Below are 22,584 nucleotides of genomic sequence, written 5' to 3' on the forward strand. Positions count from 1 at the left end.
TCGAAACTTAATATTACACTCCGTATCAGTAATACCAAAATTTGTCATTAAGCGGCATCCTCAGCTTTCGTTTCACTTGGATTATGTATTATCGATTTATCGTATTTGAATTAGATTATTTTACAAGGTGAAACTTTCATCTTGAAATGGTATTTAATCTTCCGTAGATCGATTCACGATCCAAAGTCTGAACGAAATCTTACATTTAAATTTCTTTGAAAACAATTTTTACTTCTTTAAATAAAATTTTAACAAAAAGGGAAAGGATTAATAACAGCAGTATGTAATTAACATTAGCTATATGTCACAGATCAATGTATTTAGAATATTGAATTGTTGATTATGCATTAGGTTTAATAGCTTGTATTTCGAACTGAAGTAAAGTTCAGCTTGGTTAAGTCATTAAGTTTGTTTTATTGTTACTTGCAACATAAGTTATGCGACGAACAATCGTACACGAAAGGTTTTCTTAAATTTTTATAAAAATGCTGAATATCCGAAAAGACAGGCGGACATTATATCTCACATATAAACATAAAGAACTGAGCCTAGAAAAATTCACAAACCGTCAGCGAAGATGAATGGATTACAGTTGACTAAAAAAAGTGGGTCACATATGTAAGTAGTAAACAGAAGAAAAACAAAAGAAAAGTAGAGTATTCACGACACGTAAAGAAATGCTGACTTTGCGTCTGCCGATTACTTCTGCTTGGCTGAACACGGCCCGGAGCGTGGACACCGGTTAAAGAGCGATATAACCGATACATTTTTCAAGGGAATGTGCTGTTTCCCGTTACGGGGCTGGGTAATGTTTCAGATGTAACTCTTTAACACGACGGTAGTCATGTGAATTTTTCGGGCTTGCTTCCTCGCTTGTTTTTACATCATATACTGCAATGTTACTATTGGGTTGGCAACTAAATGATTGCGAATTTTGTCATTAGGTGGTATTGACAAAATCCGCAATCACTTAGTTGCCAATCCAATACAATGTACAAGTTCATCCAATTCGAATCTTCACGTTATTTTCAAATATAAAAAATTTAAAGAGTGAAACATACAACCTTTTAAAATAACTTTGTGTAAATAATAAACCGAATAATCAAGAGATATTTATTTATAATACAATTTCATTATAATTTAAATTTTAAACGATAATTCTAAATTAAAATAATACCATTTGCGTAAACGCATCAAGGAATTAAAAATTATCATTCAGTATTATTCTAAAATAATAACTTAAGCGACTTAAAAATATTTATTCATGATACGATTCCAGTGTAATTTGAATACTTATGAAATAATTATGGAGTAATCATTACACTTACATTTACACAAACCTGTCCTCAACTAAGAGAATATTGTCCGATAGAATTCCTCATATTTATCATTTTTTCTTTTTATATTTGCGTGTAAAATTTATTGCTTTGGTTTGCTGGTATCGAAATGATTATATTAATTATTAACAATATCAAGTTTACCTTAATTTTAAATCGTGTATAAATTCATATTCGTGGACCAGGTCTATGCGAATTTTTAAACTGTTGAAGATTCAAAGAAATTACTATAATGATGCATATTCGAATAATTCTATAAATATGAAATGTATGCTAAATGTAAGGAAGATATCTTCTTTCTTCCACGTTTTCTGTATTTTTGAACAGTAAAATTAATTACAGAACGAATATAAATGCTTGTGCGGTAATGCGAAATTGAAATAAATTAAGAGCGTTAACGAGATTAATGATAATGTAGAAATAAAGCAAATTGAAAGGAAAGAATTAATTAAAGCTCGTCCATAAATAAACTTCGAAGTGAAAATCATAGAAGATTTGAATGTATTTATAAAAAGTAACAGCAGGTAATTAATTGAAGAAATTGCATCTTGTTTCTTTTCTGAATATTTTCTATATTTTTAAATAGCAACTTCAGTACTTTTCAATAATATACTGTCTTGATATTTATTCTCTTTCTTTGGCGAAATTGAAATATAGAATTTACTCTGATTAATTTTCTATTGTTGCAATGATGAAAAAGGTTGGTAATAATATATTTTGTTTCATTTGTTTCAGATCCAACGGTGTAAAATTTCATATCTGTTCGCAAAAGAATTTTTCAAGGTGAGTCAAAAATGCAATCTAATTCAAAGTTTTTTATTTCAAATAATAGGATTATTTTAAATTTTGATTTTTAAAAAAGTTAAATTAATTAATTAAGGGAACGAAACAAAATATCGAAACCAATGAAATAGATCGATTATTTAATATAGGAAGCACTTTGTAGCAGATTGCAGAAACCATAGAACGTCTATTAAAATGTAGATAATAATATAATTAAGGATAATAATGCACTCTAGACTTTGATCGAACAAAGTAATAAAAACAATTAATTTGCATTTTAGATATTAACAGAATATTAATCAATAATTCAAAAACAAAATGATATGTTAAATAATTAACGTTTATACGTCATTTTGAATCGATTCAATCGACAAAATTAAGATTTGAACAGTTTAAAACCAGAAACGATGTGTGGTGATGGATCTATTTCGTATCTCGTCTGTGTTAAAATATATTAATATCTTGACCAAAATTTGATAAAGAAGTCGGTGAATAAATTAAATTTTTTACAACGTCAAGTATTTGCATACTTTTATATTTTAAGGAATGCTTAAAGGAATGAGGATTGTGCTATAGTGTACTTATACTACATATGTACCTATTTAAAGATAAGATTGATTATCGAACGGTAATGTTCCTTCATTTCTATTTTATGGTTAATGCAACAAAGCTTGACTTTTGTTAGTTCGAGAAAGATTGTTAGTTCATTTGGACCTATTAATGGGTTGATTCTATTAATTCTTATTCTTGTTAAAGAATGCAATTATTTGCAGATTTTGACTTTTAAAGGGAAATAATTGGTTTTCTTATCTCGTTTAAAATAATAGTAGGTTATTGCCTAGCTTTTATATTTAAGGTATAAGAGAAGGAATATTAGAAACCTGGAAAGTGTAGTATTTCTAGCATCAAACAATTTCTTCTTATTTCATCAATCTTGAAAGAAATAGAGACACGAGAACAAAGAAACTTTGAACAGCAAACTCGTGATTAATAAAGGAACGAGATTATACACTGTCGGCGAATGGTATGAAATGTCTTGGATTAATGAAAGAAAATTTGAATATATTTTAGAAGTACAACTGTATTAGAATGATTTATTGAATGCTTAAAAGTGCAATAAGCTGAAAAACAATCGTAAGAGTTATCCTTTTTACTCTCGAAATCGATATTGTGTAAATGCAATTGTATTTGTATATGCTAATAATTAACTAAACGGGAAATGTAAAATGTGTCCGATAAAACTCGTCTTAAAATATAACACATTACGTTTCTCTCACGAAGCCATTCGAAAAATTTGTTTCCATTATGAATATCACACAAGAAATCATTTTTCTCAGAGAGTTAAATAGCAATTGCATAATAAAAATTCACATAATAATGCTTCAAAATATAATTAAATTTCACTTTATTTAAAATAACAAGCAAGTTTTAAAACAATAATAAAACATTAATTTTTTTTAGATTTTGAAAAATTTAATATTTTGCTTGTATTGGAAAAAAGACGAATAGAAAATAAAAAGGATAGAAAAGACGTGTATATGAGAGAAATAGAAGGCTACTGAAAGAAAACATAAAAGGAATGGTAGGTAAAAATTTGGAGTCATGTTGCAATCAAAGTTCCATGTGCCGTTGCATAGCAATATTCATTTACCATTCGTACCATTCTATGAGTATTAATACATTTATGGTTTGAATAAAGTCCTCTATTGCATTCAATGTCTTTGTCAGCAAATTTATACTTATCCTGCAACTTATAGATCAATAAATTCAATTTTCAAATTATGTAGAGTTCAAATTAATCACAGTTTCTGGTACTTGCAATTCGTATTATAAATTCAACTTTTGTAACCTATACTATATCATAAGTAATACTATACTTTTTATAAATAATAATAACAAAAATTAATCTATTAATTGTACGATTAAAGTCACCCACCAGCCATTATTTTAAACTAAACATTTCCCAATTTCTATTTCCTTTTTACAAAAATAGCTTCATTCTCAGTTCCTTTTACTCACTTATACATTTCGAAGAGACTGACGGAACATATAGATTTCGACGTAAAACTTACGTCTCATATCGTCAATTACAGGCGTCGGGGGTAAATATAAACGGGGCGCTTAATGAAATCGTTCCGCGACTCGAACGATCGCCTTCGCTATGTTATTTTTGTCAAAAGGTTGCACGAGGATTCGTTGCATCTGTTTGCAATATATCAGATCCGAAACAAAATACGTCCGCGAATCTTCTTTGGCGTCTTTTTGGACTACGGCCAACAAACGCAAGCCATTCCATTCGATACAGAGCCCGATAAGTGTTCTCGTTAACCTATTGAGACCGTACGACTGACAAACTCGAGACTAGGAATTGAGAATATCACAACTCCAAACTAATCGTTGAATACGTAGTTGAATCTACTATTGTTTGAAATATTTGTACGGCCTGATTGTTGCTAGACTGTGGGTTATTATGTATTTACAAAAAGTTTAAAAGCACAACAATACATAGAATACATATACAATAGTATGAAAAATATATAGAGTGTATGTAAGGATCAGCATTTTTGTAGATACCTTTTTTTTTGTCTTATGAAGCGTTCAAGAGCCACATTGATCAACTTCATAAGTTGAAAAGTACAGAAAAATAATGATGTTACAAACATTATTTTTTAAATTTACCTTGTCATTTATTATTATTTGTGTCACCCTTTTTCACAGTGTAAGCTTATGAAAATAGGTTATTTGTTTCTTGGAAATTAAACATTAATCATGTATTTGTATAATGAAATTAAGAAATTAACAAAAGGTTAAATTGATCAGTTTGACCCTTGAGAGCCTTATATAATAACAAAAAATTTAATTATCTCTCAAGATGAAATTCTATGTGCATTTATATTAATCGATTATTACATAATAAAAAATCAATTTTTATGCAATTCTAAATAATACGCTGAACAAAAGAACGAAACTGAAAGATGAAAATGAAAGTCGAGTTTATTATCCATCACAATATGTTAGTGTTGGACGAGAAGTTCGAGAATTTGTCAGAAATATTTTTTACGGATTGTTTTATTTATTAGTTTTCGATAAAATTATTATATCGAATAGAAAATCATTTTCGTTTATTTTCTCATATTACAATCTACGTTGTCGGTACTTTCTGTTATTATCATTATTTCGTAGTATTGGCGTCGCAATTAATTTTTCTTTTCGATTAAAAAGGAAAAACTGTACGAGGATACGCTGAAATAAATCGTATAATTTGAAAAAATTCGATGAAGAAATCCAACAATGGCAAGTTACAATTACAAGCAAACAAGTAAATGATTACTTGCAAGGTTTACGATTCAGCGGCGTTCAAAGTAACGATATGTAGTTTCCTCAGTTTGAAACGTTTTACGATTCGAAGGTAGACACTAGAGAAAATACAATAAAAATGAGGGGAATTGTTTACGTCATGCGTATTATCAACACTTCCACAGTATTTCTGCTACTTCTTGCTAGTTTATGCGCAAATGCTTTTAACACTTTACCGAATTCATTGCCGAAAGTTTCGTAAAAGTAAGATTGAGTTAATATATCTTTTTGTGCCAAAGGAGGCAGATAAATAATTTAGGTCGCCATTAATTACATGTCCTTCTGGATAAAAGTTCAGTAAAATTTAGTGAAGAAAAAGGAATAGAAAGAGATAGATATATTTTTTTATTATGATTGTATAAATACTGTTACAACGAAAGCAAGCAGAAATGAAGAAAAAATTGGATAATTTGGATCACAGAAAATAGAGAAATATTATTTTAATTAATATTATACATTGAAGTTGTTTCAAACGCTTATAAAAAGTATAAAAATGGTAGAATTATATATTTTTAGCAATATTTACGAAATAAAAAAATTAAACTATCGTTGGTCACGAGTAAGTAAATTGGAAGTGTAAAAGGCATGAAAAAATAATTTAAGAGAGTCAAGTTAAACAGTAACGTCTTCGCAGTTTATTTGAACCAATAATTACTATGTGTTCATTATACATACTTTTTTATAAAGCAATCATCAGACTACGAATGTTTATGCATTTGTAGGAAATCCGAAGATGCAGTAATGCATATACTATATAAATATATATAAAAATATCCGAAGTATAGTACTCATAATAATATCTAATGGGTGAAATAAATCTATTGAGTTCCGCTTCTTCAATTGTGTTCCTAAAAATATAAAACTGCATAAAAATCCGCAATCCATTATACAGAGATCCATTTCTATTTGCTTTAACTACAAAATGTCTTTAAAGATAGTTAAAAACGCGTAATTTCTTGACCAAATCTGAATAAAGTACAAAAAAAGACGGATTATCACCTCGTTCAAGATTCAAAATACGAAATACCACTGAATCAAATCCTAATTGTAATAAAAATTAGAGAACAACTATCAGGTTCTCGCTAGTTCTCTGTTAGACTCGATACGAAAGTTTTCTTGGATTTCTATTAGACTTTTGCCAGTGTTGTCTTTAGCCACGATGGCACAGAATAGGCCTGTTAACCAGCATATGGCGGCAGAAAGCCACATGACTTTCGTACCACCTAGGGAAATGATCATTTCGTCGAAAGTCAGGGTGGCCATCAGCGAGATTAACCATCCGAAAGCAACTGCAACGGAAACCACTGGTGTCTTCAGTTGTTCCGGAAGCGTGTCACCTAACAGAGACCAGGAAATTGGCCCAAGACCTAGATTGAATGAGGCAAAGATCAGAGTGATCCATGTGGGCGACATCCAGAAGTAAATGTCGTCATTTTCGGGATCAGCGTCGCGTAGGCTAAAGAACCATCCTGGAACAGACAGAAGAAAGGGTGTAAAAAGTAACGAGATATCGATTGGTAATTTAATGTTGATTATAGATTGCTTATTACGGTTCGTTCAATCAGGCTGAGCTAAATTAAATACATTTAATCGCTTTATATAATACAACTATATATATACAAAAAGCAATTTATGTACACACATTCTTATTTTCCACTGAACCGTTTTTTTAGCAGATCTTACATTTAATTTTTACGGTATCAATATTTTGTAATCATAAGAAATTTAATATGTATATATATAATATATAAAATTTAATATATGATCGTAATTGATCAATATATAAACCACATAAGAAATATAACGGTGTACAAATATATTTCTTAATCGCCGTATATAGTGGCGGACAAAGGAAAGTTTGAAATAGACACGGTATAAATTTTAGTAATTTTTGTACTAAAAATTTGTTACTATATTGGGAACAATCATCCATTCTACAGTAGGTATCTATTATATTTATTCATTAGCCATATTAAATATAAATTCATGCTGTAAAATCATGGTGTTTATTTATACTTCCTGTTTTATAAACTTTCTTTTGTTCCTCGTTATAATATGCATAGTGTGACAGAGTGCGTGATACAATTAACCAAGAGATTATTTTAGATGTAAAAGTAAGTGGAAAATTTGAAATAAAAATGGTTCATTCGTTTTAAGATTTCAAACTGGAAAACGTGTCAAATACGTATGAATTTTGTCGGATTTGATTGAACGCAATTGTACAGTTGGAAGGAGGTTACTCCATAGGCAAAAATAAATGAAAGACATAGAATAAAATTTTAGTATTTAAGTCTCATTTTCAAGAAAATCGAGCTCGAAAATTTTTCAAATACTAATTTCTATTAAACGTGCCCAAGCTCGATTTTTTCGAAAATAAAGCATCAACCAAAGAGAGTTTGTTCTACATTTTTTATTTATTTGTGAATGTACAATAATCCTTCTCCGATTATAGCACATATCCTGTCATATCCTGTGAATTTAAAAAATATATATAATACCAATACGTGTTTTAAATACTAAAATCTAGCTTGTTGATTGTTTTTTGAGAATCGTGTTGACAAGTTGAATTGAGAAGAAGTATCATTTAATTGTTTCAAGACTTACTATACTATGAACATATTCTAAACTTATGATACACATGTATTACAACTATTTCTCTAAACAATCAATGGGCTTTCTCCTACATGGATCTAAATTGTTAATTGTTGTTTATTGAACGTTTATAAGTCGCCAATTAAGTGTAAATAATATTTAAAACTAATATTTCATTTTTTATTTTTATAAAATTAATGGGCTTTTCTTTATACTGATTGTTGGGTATATTTATTATTACTTAAATTTGGCTAATTTCGGACTGAACAGGGGTAAATAATCAACATAATATTGTTGACTTATTTTTTACGTAAATTCATCCTCCTACTCGATTGTACCACCGTCTGACTTTATCCTGTACCCTTGGATTACGGAACTTGGAAATATGGTGATGTATCATGATTGAATTGAATGTAGACAATGTCGAATAAAAGATATTCCTTTTTGGAAAGAATGAATATTTTTACCCTGATTTTATATTGTTGTAAGTTCTTTAACACGTTAATGAGTTGCAGCGAGGGTAAAAAATACAATATATGGCTACCCAAAGAATACTTTTTTTAATGGATGTCTTTATCAACATGTAGGTGTTTGGTGGTATACTTTGTATACTTGAATTGTGTCTAAAAAATGGTAGTCAAGTAATCTTAAAAAATTAATACAAGTATTTAAGATTTCCGAAAATAATGTAACATTTTCTTTTCTAAATCTGTAATTGTGTTTAAGCAAAAAATTCTATTGTTTCCGATATTTAATTACAAAAGGGTACAACCTTGAAACATCACTTTAAATACCATTCCTGTTAAGAATTATTTTCATCATTAGTATTCTGAACAAATTTTATAGCATACACAAAATAAGAGCATAACACAAAAGGATGAAAACTTATAATAAATATATTATATAATAGATACAAAAACAACGCAAAATACGGTTGTTGTTCTATATCAAAGAGTTGAAATACGTTTTTTCTTTTAAATTTTCTATGAACGATTGAACCAACAATCGATACATGGTCTATTTTGATTTCTTAACACGCGTTGTGTAGCTTGCTCCGGAAGTATTGCAGAAGAGGTCGTATTTTAAGCTGGACCGAAGCCAGTCAGCATCATAGATGCGACCATTGAACGAGTCAATTTTTCGTAAAAAACTCCATCAGCTATGAATAAATAAAATCACACGGAACAATATTTATCGGATGTATATTTATACCAAATAAACTAAAATGATTTAAACGAAATTGTACAAGTACGTAATAGGCATCGATTATTCAAGGCGACCATCACTAATTAAATGACGCATCGGTCTAATTAATTTAGAACAAGTAATAATTATAGAATCGATCGGTGAAAATAATGTAGCGTGAAATTATAATTTATTCATACGTATATTATTCAGAGTTCCATTCGTGTTCTGACATATATCGAAAATTTCTTAATTATTCAATGTAGAGAATGACATATTTGATTCAGTAATTTTAGACGATTCTTTCAGTTCGACATATATTTACGATGTAATATCGTATTGATAAAGCGTAATGGCATCCAATGAAAATAAAACTAATACGTAAAATAACGTCGAAAATTCTACATTATTGATTTATCTTCTATTTACCAAAAATATAACAAATTATATTATCAAGTAGAATATTTTACTCGTAGAAATATAAGAAAAGGAATAAGTATATATTGTGCAATAATTCATGGTACAGGTAAAGTTACGGAAATTCTATGCTTCAAAATAAGAATAGTAAGAATAATTAGAATATCAAAAATGACAAAATTGTGTTGGAGGTTCCGTTTTTGATAAAATCATGTTTCAAAGGCAATGTCACTTTACTACAGACAAATAGGTAGATATCTTTTCTGTATCTCTCTCGAGTCAGAAATAAGAAGAAACAAATAAAAAATATACAGGGCACATAACTTTATCACCTGAAATATTTCCGTTGTGATACAACATTTGAAAAAATGTTTTGTACAAAAGTTGCATAATTTGACAGGCAGCAGTGTATAGTAAAAATGGTTTTATTGAAAAAAATTAATAAGAAAAAGAGATCAACTTAGTTTTTTTTTTTAAATAGAATGTTACATTTCATTTATTTGCAAATGATAGCCATTTTGAAGACAAATTCAACAACCTATGTGTAATACTAAGTACTTTAGTGTCAGCGAATGTTATATATATAATTTCTATTTAATTTCATATACATATAGTTTTTATTTAACTTGTGGCAGCAACGGTAGTCAGCAGTGCCAGTTCTGCTACTTTAGGAGCGAGGTTATACCAAAATGAAGTACATATTTGTGAAACACCAATTAATGCAATGTGGCGAATATCTTTGTTTCAAATTTAAATAATTTTATGAGGAATATGATTATTGTAATAATTACAAACAATGATTTTTTATTATTTTTGTCATTTGCTACCTACGTAACTCTTTGGTATGTAAAAATATACAAAATGAAGATGCAAATATTTATTCATTTCATTAATGGAACTGTTATTACTGTTATAATTAAACTTAATATTAATAATTTTCATGTAAATGAACTTCACGAAGTCATTCACAGATATGAACAGAAAGCAGATAGAAAAGGGTAGAGAGAAGTATTTCAGCATGTATAGCAAGAAAAAATTTTGTTAGGAGATGTTGGGGGAAATTAACTCAAAAATAATGGATATTTCAAAATCTTTTTTTTAATTTAGTAAATAGAAGAAAACAATGTAATTCCTGTTTAAACTCACTTTAACTATCTTTCATCGTTTTTCAGATATTTCTCGAAAAATCGGAAGAAATTCAGAATTTCCTTTTTTGTAATATATCTTAAGAACGGTGAAAGATATCTAAGGAGAGTTTAAGTAATTATTTTATTGTGTTTACTAAATTAAACGTAAGTAGTAAATTTCAAGTTACTTCAATAATTTATCTTATGTATAAAGATAAGAAAAAAATATTATTTATCGAAGTGAAATAACAATAAAAATTAATTAATTACAACAAAAGAAGAATCAAAGTCCCGAAAAATTATCCCCCTGAATGAAATATTATGAACGGAATTACAATTATAAAGTAGTGCTAGTAGGTTATGATATTTCGAGTAGCATGAATTACAAAATGCTGTTCTATCAAAGATATTTCCGATTTCGTTACATCATGCATTCGAGAATTGTATTTACCTAGCAGTATAAGGAACAATCCCATGAGAAGGGAGGAGAGGGTGAGGAGAATTCGACGTCCAAGTACGTCGACGAGGAACGCAGCCAAGAGAGATACCAATATTTGAACGGCACCGACGACCAACGTCTGTTCGCTTCCGGTTAGTTCACCGGAACCGCTGGTGTCGAAGAGGATCAGGGCGTAGAAAATCATCATGTTGACGCCACACAAGTGTTGGGCCAGGATTACTCCAAAGCAAGTTGCGATGGAACGAAGTACTCGGCGATTTCTTACCAACTTCAAGCTAAACTGATATATCGAAAAAATCAGGTAATAATTATTTAATAATTAAGCACAGAGTTTGGAAACGATTCAAATCTTAGTGTCGAAAATAGCGATTGGTGTTATGTTCGAGTATGTTTGGATATTAATTTACATGAATAAAATGATTAATTTAACTGAACTGAAATTAAAAGATTGCAAAAGATATATGAATAACTGATCTAGGAATTTGTGAAAGCAAGATATTGTAAAAATTGAGTCGCATAAATATATGGTTGATGTCATATTTGGATTAGAAAATCTTCTATTGTTTGAGATTAATATACAAAGTCAGTCTTAAAATATCAACTATTTTTATGACATATTCAATAATCTAAAAAAAAAAAAATACTTTACATAATAATTAATTAGCCGTGATTTGCATTTTCAATAAAAGGTTAAGATCAACCCGATTTTTTTTTTAAATCTTGTGTATTTGTGAAATGGATAGGATTGTAGCTGAGTGGAATTTATCGATTTACTGCACTATGACTTTCATATGCCCTCGACTTCAGAAACTTTGGCTTAAATAAAATAATTTTCCATATTAGCGTTTCTAATCATTAAATTAAAGTTTCTGAAGTCAAGATCATGTGAAAGTCATAGCGCAGTATATCGTTGAATTCGTCTTGGTGTTAGCTACAACTCTATCAAATCACAAATACATAGTGTAATTTGCAAAAATCGAGGTGTCTGGCTTTTTATTGGAAAAGGAAATTTTGGAAAAAATTTTTTTTGTAACTTGTAGTCAAGTCGAGACTAATTAACTTTTCTTTCAAAGACATTTTTTTGTTAAATTACAGGAAATGCGACAAAATCTGGTGTCTATTCTTAACACTTTGACTGCCACGTTGGTCATATATGACCGGCCACGGTTTCTCCCGTGACGCCACAGTGGTTATAGGTGATCGGAGCGCTTGAACTTCTTACAATTGTAAAAATTGAATGAAAATTGAATATAACCAATAAATAGAAGATGCTTTGAAATAAAAAGTGTCCCATTGAACAATTAAACATTTTTATTAGAACATCGATAAAAAAAAAATGAGAACAAATCTTGCATCTAACGGTGTACTGTGTTAAAACACTTTAAATATAAATGTGGCTCATCAATACAATCTGGACAATAGGTGGTGACCTTTTTGTTCCGATTCTTAGCAATTTTTGATCCTGACTGTTTAACATTTCTTTATAGCACTCTCTACAAAATTTTCGTGTCAGGTACCCTTGCTCTTCTTTCTTCTGCATTTCGTGTCGCAATCTTTGTCGAATAAGTATATTTGATGGCTCTGGTGTATGGCACTGTGTAAGGTGCATTGCGAGTGCCATTCTAAAAGCTGACACCTTGATTTTTGTTGCTTGTTTATAGAGTATCATCGCGTTTGAAATTGATGTATTTAACAATAACTCTAAAGCTAATTTTATATGCCATTTGAGGGTTCTCCTATGTGGTGTAGGATATGCTATCATTTGATTTGATAAATCTATAGCACATTTTCCTCTGTTGTAATCTACCACTACCATTGATTCATCACAAATATAATGTTTTTTGTGGACCTCTACTATTTCAGCCGAATGTTTCGTCGAAATCATAAAAATGTCATGCTTGTCTCTCCACCTTACTATTATATATAGAATGAGCAAATACTGTTTACCAACATCTTCTACACGTTTCAACAATATATTCTGAACGTTTTGCTTACGATGAAATAACGAATGCGAATAATTTGTTGAAATAAACGAAGTCTTGTTATAATATGTCGCTATCAACTGTTACCAAGGCTTCACGGTGGTCACCCGTGATCACTAATAAGATAAACGGTCCATTAGGGAAGAATGTTGTCTTACATCATGAATTTATTATTATTTTTCCATTATATGCTTTGAATAATAAAAATACTCCCGTGGCGTCCTGAGCGAAACATGTGATTACGGCGTGGCAGTCGAAGTGACCGTATATCTTGTCAGAAATAAACAAGTGTTTAGTACATAATGTATACACAATAGTTAATCATGAAAGTCTATATATATTTACCGAATATTGAGTATCTCACTTATCAAAGGAACTAAAAAGCTGCTAACAATAATTAATATTGGTACTTTCGACAATATTATTTATATTTACATATCAATACAATTATTATTACTGTCTGAAAGCAATTAGACAAGCTAAAACATTTATCTTACAAAAATTTTAGGATGAAACTACATCAGAAATGTTGTGTTGTAAAATGTTTAATGAACTTTTACAATAGAATTTCCTGTCTTACATGTCCTGTCTTGCGGTTCCTTTAAGGTATTAGGTTGTGATATTAAAAATTTGTATTTGTTTCAATTAACAACAAGAAAATGAATAAATTGCGTTACCTTTTAATAATACGTGTCGTAATATTGTAGAACCAAACAAATTTATAGAACTGACATTTTTATTATAATTTTCAATACTGTATATAGATTTTTAACTGATTGTATATACATTGTGATTTATGGAATCGCTAAAATAGTCGCCGATGTAATAAAGTCAAATAACAAAATATTTCTATCAAATAATGTTATTATATGTGTTAATAATATATTAAAATTTATTATTTCTAAAATAAAAAATGTAGGTGAGGAACGGATTGTGCCTATTTTCAACTTTCTACAAAAAATAGATTCCAATCTATTCCATTTGTTATTCCAAAAAATGATTAGCTTACATAAGAAGAAATCAATTGTTTGTACCTTTTTCGAGCTAGTCACAAGAATGAGACGCTTCGTTTCGCTGATTTCGTGCTGGACATCGTAAGTATCGCCGCGATACCATCTCAAGGATTTTTCTGCATTGATCTCGTCGTTCCTCGACAAATAGTAGAGCGGACTCTCAGGTAATAATTTTACTGGCGCGATCGAAAGACACGCGAGCCCACAAATTGCGCTGTACCTTTACGAGAAAAAGAATTAATTTACATGTAGTTCCCAGAGAAATCGAACCGCTCAGATCAACCTTGATTTAATAAAACATGTCCCGATTGAGAGGAAGAAATCTTGGATTGTTTCAGGGAGTAATTTGAAAGAAACAGGAAGAATTTATTTCTAATATTTTTATTATTGTTCTCCTGAATATACAGTGGCTCGCAAAAGTATTTAAACATTGATAAAAACTTCTATGAATATATTACGTATGTTACACAAATCATTTTAAAATTTCATCAGCACTGTAATAAGATACGTCTATCATAATTATCGGTAAAATTTGAAACCAATGTGAACATGTATATTGAAGTTGTAAAATATTTATTGGAAGCATACGCAATGCAGAAATTCTCGAAGTATTTAAACAATCAATTATTCAATAAATTAATACGACGCAATATATGGAATTATCTGTAACACTTATTATGTGCTTAAGATGTCTGATGCATTTTCATGTAGTATACTAATTTTTTACTAAATATATGTTTGCAGTAAATATTTTGTAACTCTTGTATACATTTTCAAATTTGAGCAATATACTTATGCCAATTGTCTTAACATTATAATTATATATTATATATTATAATATATATTAACATTATAATGTTAAAAAATGCTAAAAGTGTAGTTGCTAGTAACTTGAGATGTTGATGGAACTCAAAACCGACAATTAAAAAGAAACCTTAAAAATGTTTTATTTAACACTCACAATTATATACATAAAAGTTTTGTATGTTAATTGTTGCAAACCTTTCTTGAGTCACTATATAAATTTGAACAAAATAGTTAGTGTAGTAGAATTATGGAGACATTTCTAACAAAGTCACGTTTTAAAAAATGCGCCAAGGTCTACCCTTCGTTACACTGACCCGCAAGAAAGCCAAAGAACCACCATAAACCGAATCTTTCCAGTTTAACTTCTATTCACACACGTATTTTCGGTTTATGGATGGTCCTTTGAACGGTCCTTGGGTTTGTTGCACACTCCTGCTAATTACGGAGAAAGCAGATGTGCCCCGCGAAACAGCTAGTTTTTCCCAAGAACAAGGACACCCATGAGCCACATCTGCAGGACACTTTCTCCTCGTATTTTATTTATTAACATTGGCTATAACCAATGGGCATCGCGGATCGTTACCCTCACTTTTCTACCGAAAAGTGTGAACAACGAATCCACGTTCTTAGTTCAGAAAGGGTACACCCAAATCGAGCCTTCCTCCTAAATAGTACGAGATGGGTCAGTTAGTGCTCTTACACTCCTCGGACAGTCAAGTATGTTGCTCTTACACACCTCGGATAGTCAACTCTACTGTTCTTTCACTCATCGGGCAGTCAAGTCTACTATTCAGTCACGATCTTGGTATTCAACGCGCTAACGCTATCAACCCTCGGGTCAATCAGTGTACTTTCCGACGACGTCAAAACATTTTCTGTATATGTTCTAAGTGTTGTAATTTTGGTGTAAATATACTTATATTATATAACTGTAGACTCCAGTTATATTCAACAAAAAACACCCCTATTATCCCAAACGAAGTCAGGGGATCGCCCTACCCGCGGTGTCGATTCATATAATCGTAACGGGAATTTACGATTCCCGTTGACGCGCCTCAACGCGATCGCATCTCCCCGCGACTGGACGAAAATACATATATATTCTAACGAATCAATTGATGTATAATATGTTATATCCCGAATTAATAAAGTTATTCTTATAGTGTTTTGTGACTAAATTGCATAGATCGTGAAAAATAATTTGCATGAATAAACTGAAACGAATAATAAAGAAACAAAAAATCAATTAACTTCTTTTAAGTTCGTTCATTTTACAGTCATATTTTTAAAGGTTTTTAAATTTCAGATATTACGAAAATACTACACTTCCGAACCAACGTTGGTCAGTAAAGTATAGCAATATTCGCATAATCGTGCGTTATATAATCGTGCAACTTAAGCTTCGATTTAATTAAACTTTGTCAATTAAAATTCCGAATAAACCACTTAATTTTACTTATCGCAATGTTAAATTGAGGCAAAATGAAATTGCATCAATGTTACACAACCAACTATGTTGAAACGAGTTTTCATAAAATTGGTGAAAATAAACTTGTTGTAAAAAATATTGATATAAAAGGAATAAAACACTTGAATCATATAGCATTGCAGAGAATTAATTCTACCTCTGGCAATAAGTTTTCAATCAAACGTAACAACATTCAGCTAACTAAATCTACTGAAATTTGTGTATGAGAGATATAAAGTTTATGCATATGAAATATAAAATAGAACGATATAAAAATAAAACGTAAAAACGTTAACTCAGTGATATGAAATAAAAAAATCACGATTTTCATTTATCTTTCAATTGAAAATAGTAAACAAACAAAATATTATTGAGGAAAAAAGTAATCCTGAATAGAGTTTTTGTTCGTGATATACAATAACTATTTGAAGACGTGCTAGGTTTTATTAACAATTATTTTCTTCTTGATAATAAATGAAAATTTTGATTATTTGTTTTGTTGACCGATTAAAGTTCCCGCGCATTTTGGGTTTATACCATCAAATTTTACACTTTATATACAAATTTTAGTATTTCTAGTTTACAATAAGTAGGTACTATCGCGTGAGATTGAAACTTTATTGCCAAGGATAGTATACTGTTGAAAAATTTGTGAATCAGCATAATGACACAAATTTTATAAAAACAATGGATATAAAAAATTACTGATAAATGAAATGTAACGATATCATAAATTTAAAAAAAGAATTATGCTAATTATAAAAGTCAAATTTTTTTTATTACAGATAAAATATTGTGTAATATTCGTATACCTCCACACAGTTTCAACTTCAGTGATTGCGTGAGCTACGTAGAAAGCGTACATCACGCCACAGTTAATAAGAAGTTGAAAGAACGCGAGCAAACGCCCTCGAGTTTCTTTGCTTGCTATTTCGGCCACGTATATCGGCGTCAGAACACAGAATACACCGCCACAGATGCCACAAATAAATCTTCCAATAAGGAATAATACAACCTAGAAACATAATTTTATTAATATTGCAAACGTAATATCCCAAAAAGTTTGAGAGAAAAATATTGTTTTGTTGCGAGCTATCTAAAAAGAATGATAAAACAAAGGATTTGGTGTACACATCTTCAGTGGTGTATGTACTATTTATGTATGTATATATTATGAATATGTATTATTTATTTCGAAATCTTTTTGCAATGAGTAACCTTATGGAAGTAAAACATTTGTTTATTGAGAATTGAATATTATTCATATACATATCGAATGAAATCAAGAAATTAAAAATGAGTTGAGCTTAGCTTAGCTTCTAAGAGGCTGATATATGAGATATGTACAAAATATAGTTTCAGTTAAACTATACCTATTTATATGTTTGCCACTGCCTATGCAGTATTCCATTTCATATAATATAATTTTTATTCTTTCTTGTCACTAAATTATTGCTTTATGTTTAGCAATTGCTTTTATTTTGAACAAATTAAAAAGTTATGTAATTCTTCAATTTAAGTTATTGTAAAATATGCAACTCGTATAGTTGGAGTAATAATTAAGTACTGTAGTATCGTTATTCATTAAAAATAATTATAATTCACCGTGGATATATACGTTACGTTGCCATGATTATGTTATTGTAAGTATGCTGTTGACGCAATTGTGTTTTTGTTCTTCTGCTTCTCGAAGAAATAATTTATGTTAGAAGATATTTATATAATATTATATGATATAATACAAGATATTAATATAACATTAAACCTATTATTTTTCTCCTTTTATTTCATGTAAATATACACGTGTATGTAATTTTTTAAATATTATATTTGATATCTCTCAATTTCTTTTTCCTTATTAAAAATGAAAATAAATAAATAGTGTTACATTTCAAAAATATGTATCTTAATGTGTTAAAGAATTCGCAGAGCTAACGTTTTTTTATAATATTTTATATTTAAGGGGTATATTATTTGTTAGTAAATTATTGTGCAAGAGGACGTAGATAATGGAATTTACAAAATAGAATCTTACATACATATTTACACAGAATGTCTTTAATTTATAGTATAAACAGTATTAGGTAGGTTCTACAAATATGACTCGAAATAGTACGAAAATCAGGAATTGCTAAATTGCGTTGAAAGCTTCACTTTCAAGAAAATTGAATTAACAAATTTCGAGTACACGTGAATGTGTCAAGTTTTCTATTGGATAAAAGTGAACAGTCGGCAAGAGGTTATTTTATATGTGAAAATAAATCAAAAACATAGAATAAAATTATTTTATTTAGAGCTATATTTTGGAAAAAAATTGTACACGTCCCTGACAAAGTTTCGCGTTACTTGACAAAATCGATTTTTTCGAAAACAGAACTTGAGATGAAAAAATGTCATTCTACATTTTCGACTTTTTTTCGATTTGTAGAATAATCTGCCAATTGTCTATTCCCATCCAATGAAGAATTATTCAAATACAGATACATTTGACAAGTCTCCAAAATATATCTTTTATTTGATTGATTTTCATCTTATTTTAAACTATAGAATTTCCTTAACCACATTTGTGCCATAAATTGTGGGCCACTCTGTAGATATTTTCTTTTTGAAACATATCTTTCGAGATAAAATTTAGCAGGTAGATTTCATTATGAACCCTTAACTTTTATAAAACTTGGAAAATTTTAAAACACAGTCTTCTACTATCCGAGTATTCTGAAATCCGAACAGAACGTCTGCTAGTGACAGATGGTTCTCTCTGTTATAATAATTATTATTATATGTAAAACTGAAACTGCAAATGAAAATGATAAGAATTCCTCACGTTGAAGTACAAGCTACTAAAAAACTATTGGAAATTAAATATTAAAGTAAACTGGTAACTTCTTTGATTTATATCTTTGAACCTTATTTTTGATCTCTATCTTTGATCTCTGTGTCTATTTGAACAAGTGAAATTTAATATCAGAAAAGTGATTGTTCTTTTAGACTACGGTTATATCGGATGCGTCTAATTCGCCGTCCGTATACGTTCGTATATACACGAACGAATCAAAGTCTTCAAAATAAATGAAAATGGTTGTACTGTACTATCTGTACAATGTACACATTTGTCTTCCGATCAATTTGATTTCCTCGCCCGACTTCTTGCGAGGGTAGGTGACTTAGATTTTTCGGACGAACGATTATTTTATTTATTAAGTGTTCCTTTAGTTTCACGACGTAGAATATAAAAATATGTTTCAGAATTTATCTGATTAATTCAACAAATTTTGGAACAAGTTACAATAGTTTTCTTCTAAATTCCTTTTTCTTTCTTATAAAGAAACCACTTTATTTTCTTGTTTTAATTTTCTTAATTTATTGATACGAATTTTTGATAAGAGCTTATCTAAGAAACAGTAAGAATTTGCTAAATCCGTGTCCATTTCGTACAATGTGTATCACAAAATTGATCGGCCGAATACGCATCTAGTATAATAATATGTATTACACTATATATCATATGTAATTTATTGCACTTTTGATATGAGATCATCGCATACTAACCTTCTGTCCACGATGGCTGATCATTAGAATCCACGTGAGAAGAAGAACCGGCATCGTCCAGAACATGATCTTCGTTCTAGAGACTCGTCCTGCAATAAACATCATCGATATCGCTCCTATACAGATGCCACCATTTAAAATGCCCCCGATCAATCCGATTTCAGTTGCAGTAGCATCGAAATAATTCCTCAGTACAACACTAGCCTTTGAATTCCAACCTAGTGAGATGCCAAGCGCAAAACCGCCCAGGGACGCTGAAATTTTACCAAAAAACACTATTTTCAACTCTCTCATTCCCCTTTTCTCTTTTCTTTCGTCAAGTTTTCTTTCCTTTCTTCTATTTGTTTTTCCGTTCATCGCGCTAATTACGTGTTTTGCGGTTAATTTACTCGCGAATCTTGACGAGGATCGCACTCGTAGAAGAAAAATGTTTCTTTTTAGATTTTTAATTTTTCTACAGTCGAGGAGAAAAGGGGAAATTGGATGACGAGCACCGTGGGGTCAGACTTCCTCAACATGCTATGTTTTGTGCACGCGGTTTCCTTTGTTGACAAAGTCGGTTGTATCTGACGGACGTTAGGTGGTTAAGCATATACAGATGTCCTCATGCATATGTTAAGTTTATGCATGATGAGCAGATTGCAGATGTTTATGTATTTATGCAAAATTCACTAAAATTATATAAATGTCACAAAATGCATGTAATGTGAAAAATATATGGAATATTTAAAGCAAATTATTCATAATAATAATTGTTATTAAATAAAGCGAATATTTATTTAGGTGCTATTATTTCAGTTAAGTCTACAAGAATATGAATTTGCATAATCGTCTGCAGTATAGTAATGAACTTGGAAGTCGTTTGGTATATGTATGATAATGAGCTATTTAGTTAGTATGAGTTAAACTGTGAAATATGGAATTTCTTGTATTAAATATTAGAACAGACGATTCAATTAAGAAAACCGATTTATTAGTTGGAGATAAAGGAACATCTTATTCTTTATATATCTTTTTTTACTAGGAAGCTTCAAAAGAAAATACGAACAGCTTTTTACAAATATTTAAATTACTATTCATATTGTAATATACAATAGAAGATTTCAGGGAAATGAAAAACCAAAAACGTAATTTGAACCACAAATAAAAAAGTTATAATTGAAAAATATTATAAAACAAGATGCACAGTAAGATATTGCGATAATATAATTATGCGTTTAATATAAGATCTTTATGAATTTCTCTAGCAAGACCAAATATTTAGTTTTTAAAAATGATCTTTCCTTATTCTTCAATCTGATGAATCGTTTTACAAGTTACAGATTCTGTTATTTGTAATTCACAGACATGTGTCCACAGAGGCTTCTATGTAAAAATATAATATACAAAGTACCACAATAGTGATAAGTAAACAAATGAGGTATATCAAAATATATGCCAACACGTAGTTAGGTACCATATTGTGTAAATTCTTAAAATATTTATCTAAAAATAAGAAAGAACTTAATTCTGATAATACATAATTTAATCATTTGTTAGTATCGTTATTTTTTCATTTATTCTAAAATCTTTAATACAACTGTCAGTCAGAGTATTGAAAAATCTAAGTTTACAAACAAGTACGTACAATCAGAAATTGGAGAAAATAATACTTTCAGCCTCTCTTATAATTTTTATAAGAAATATAGAAGCTATAAATAGTTAATAATACAAATAAATCTAGATAAAGAGTTAACAACTGATATTTGTATTGTGAAATTTAAAAAATTATTTATTGTTTCGACAAATCAAATCAAGAAAACTAACTTCCAATGATTTAAAACAAATTACTTGCAATTTTAATAGATGATCGAAAACTTCCTTAATTTAAAAAATTGTTGTATTAGGAATTTGAATTTGACAAAGACGAAAAAGAGGTTAGCTCACCTACGAAGGCTCCGAGATATTGGTTTAATTTTCGTATCTCGACCACGTTGTCGTTGATCGATGCGGTGGTCATGGTCTGTTGAGAATGATATTTCTTTTTAAATAATTTTGCGTCGTCGACGATGGAAAAACAAATCGGCTCTATGAAATGAGATCGTAGTCGAGCCGAGTTCCGATTTCGACGTGGCACAATATCGACTTGGGATCTCGTAAAATCAATCGTAGTCGTCGTTCGTTTTCTGAAACAAAACATAAATCATGTTATGCCATTTGATCGAAGAATTAATCAGGGTTATATACTCGTGGGCGACAGTTTCTTCCGAAATATTTCAATAGTTCTTTTTCTTTTAACAGCAGTATTTATTTACCATTTATACTTCATTGGTATATTAATATTTCGTCAATACTTTCTTAGGGAAAGATTTATTTTTTCTTATTATAGCCACTCAAATAAGGTTAGACTCCATCGAGGTTAATTGTTGATTTACGAAAAATTAAACTAAATTAAGTAAATATGTACATACATAGAAGTTCATAGAAACTTACAAATTATAATATAGTATGACATATTTCTTATATTT

General features: G+C 29.7%; 1 protein-coding gene across 1 annotated transcript; it reads right to left on the reverse strand.

Moving 5' to 3' along the window:
• Positions 1-6,089: 6,089 nt before the first annotated feature.
• On the reverse strand, positions 6,090-22,240 carry LOC132914031 (facilitated trehalose transporter Tret1-like). The gene is made up of 6 exons (XM_060972799.1): positions 22,004-22,240; positions 20,078-20,331; positions 17,341-17,543; positions 14,275-14,473; positions 11,250-11,538; positions 6,090-6,946 (listed from the first exon to the last, which is right to left on the reverse strand). The coding sequence occupies exons 1-6, from the start codon at positions 22,074-22,076 to the stop codon at positions 6,549-6,551; spliced, it is 1,416 nt and encodes a 471-aa protein (XP_060828782.1). The 5' UTR covers positions 22,077-22,240; the 3' UTR covers positions 6,090-6,548.
• Between the last annotated feature and the right edge of the window lie 344 nt (positions 22,241-22,584).

This window comes from Bombus pascuorum, chromosome 14 (assembly GCF_905332965.1).
Source record: "Bombus pascuorum chromosome 14, iyBomPasc1.1, whole genome shotgun sequence".
Taxonomy (NCBI): Eukaryota; Metazoa; Arthropoda; class Insecta; order Hymenoptera; family Apidae; genus Bombus; species Bombus pascuorum.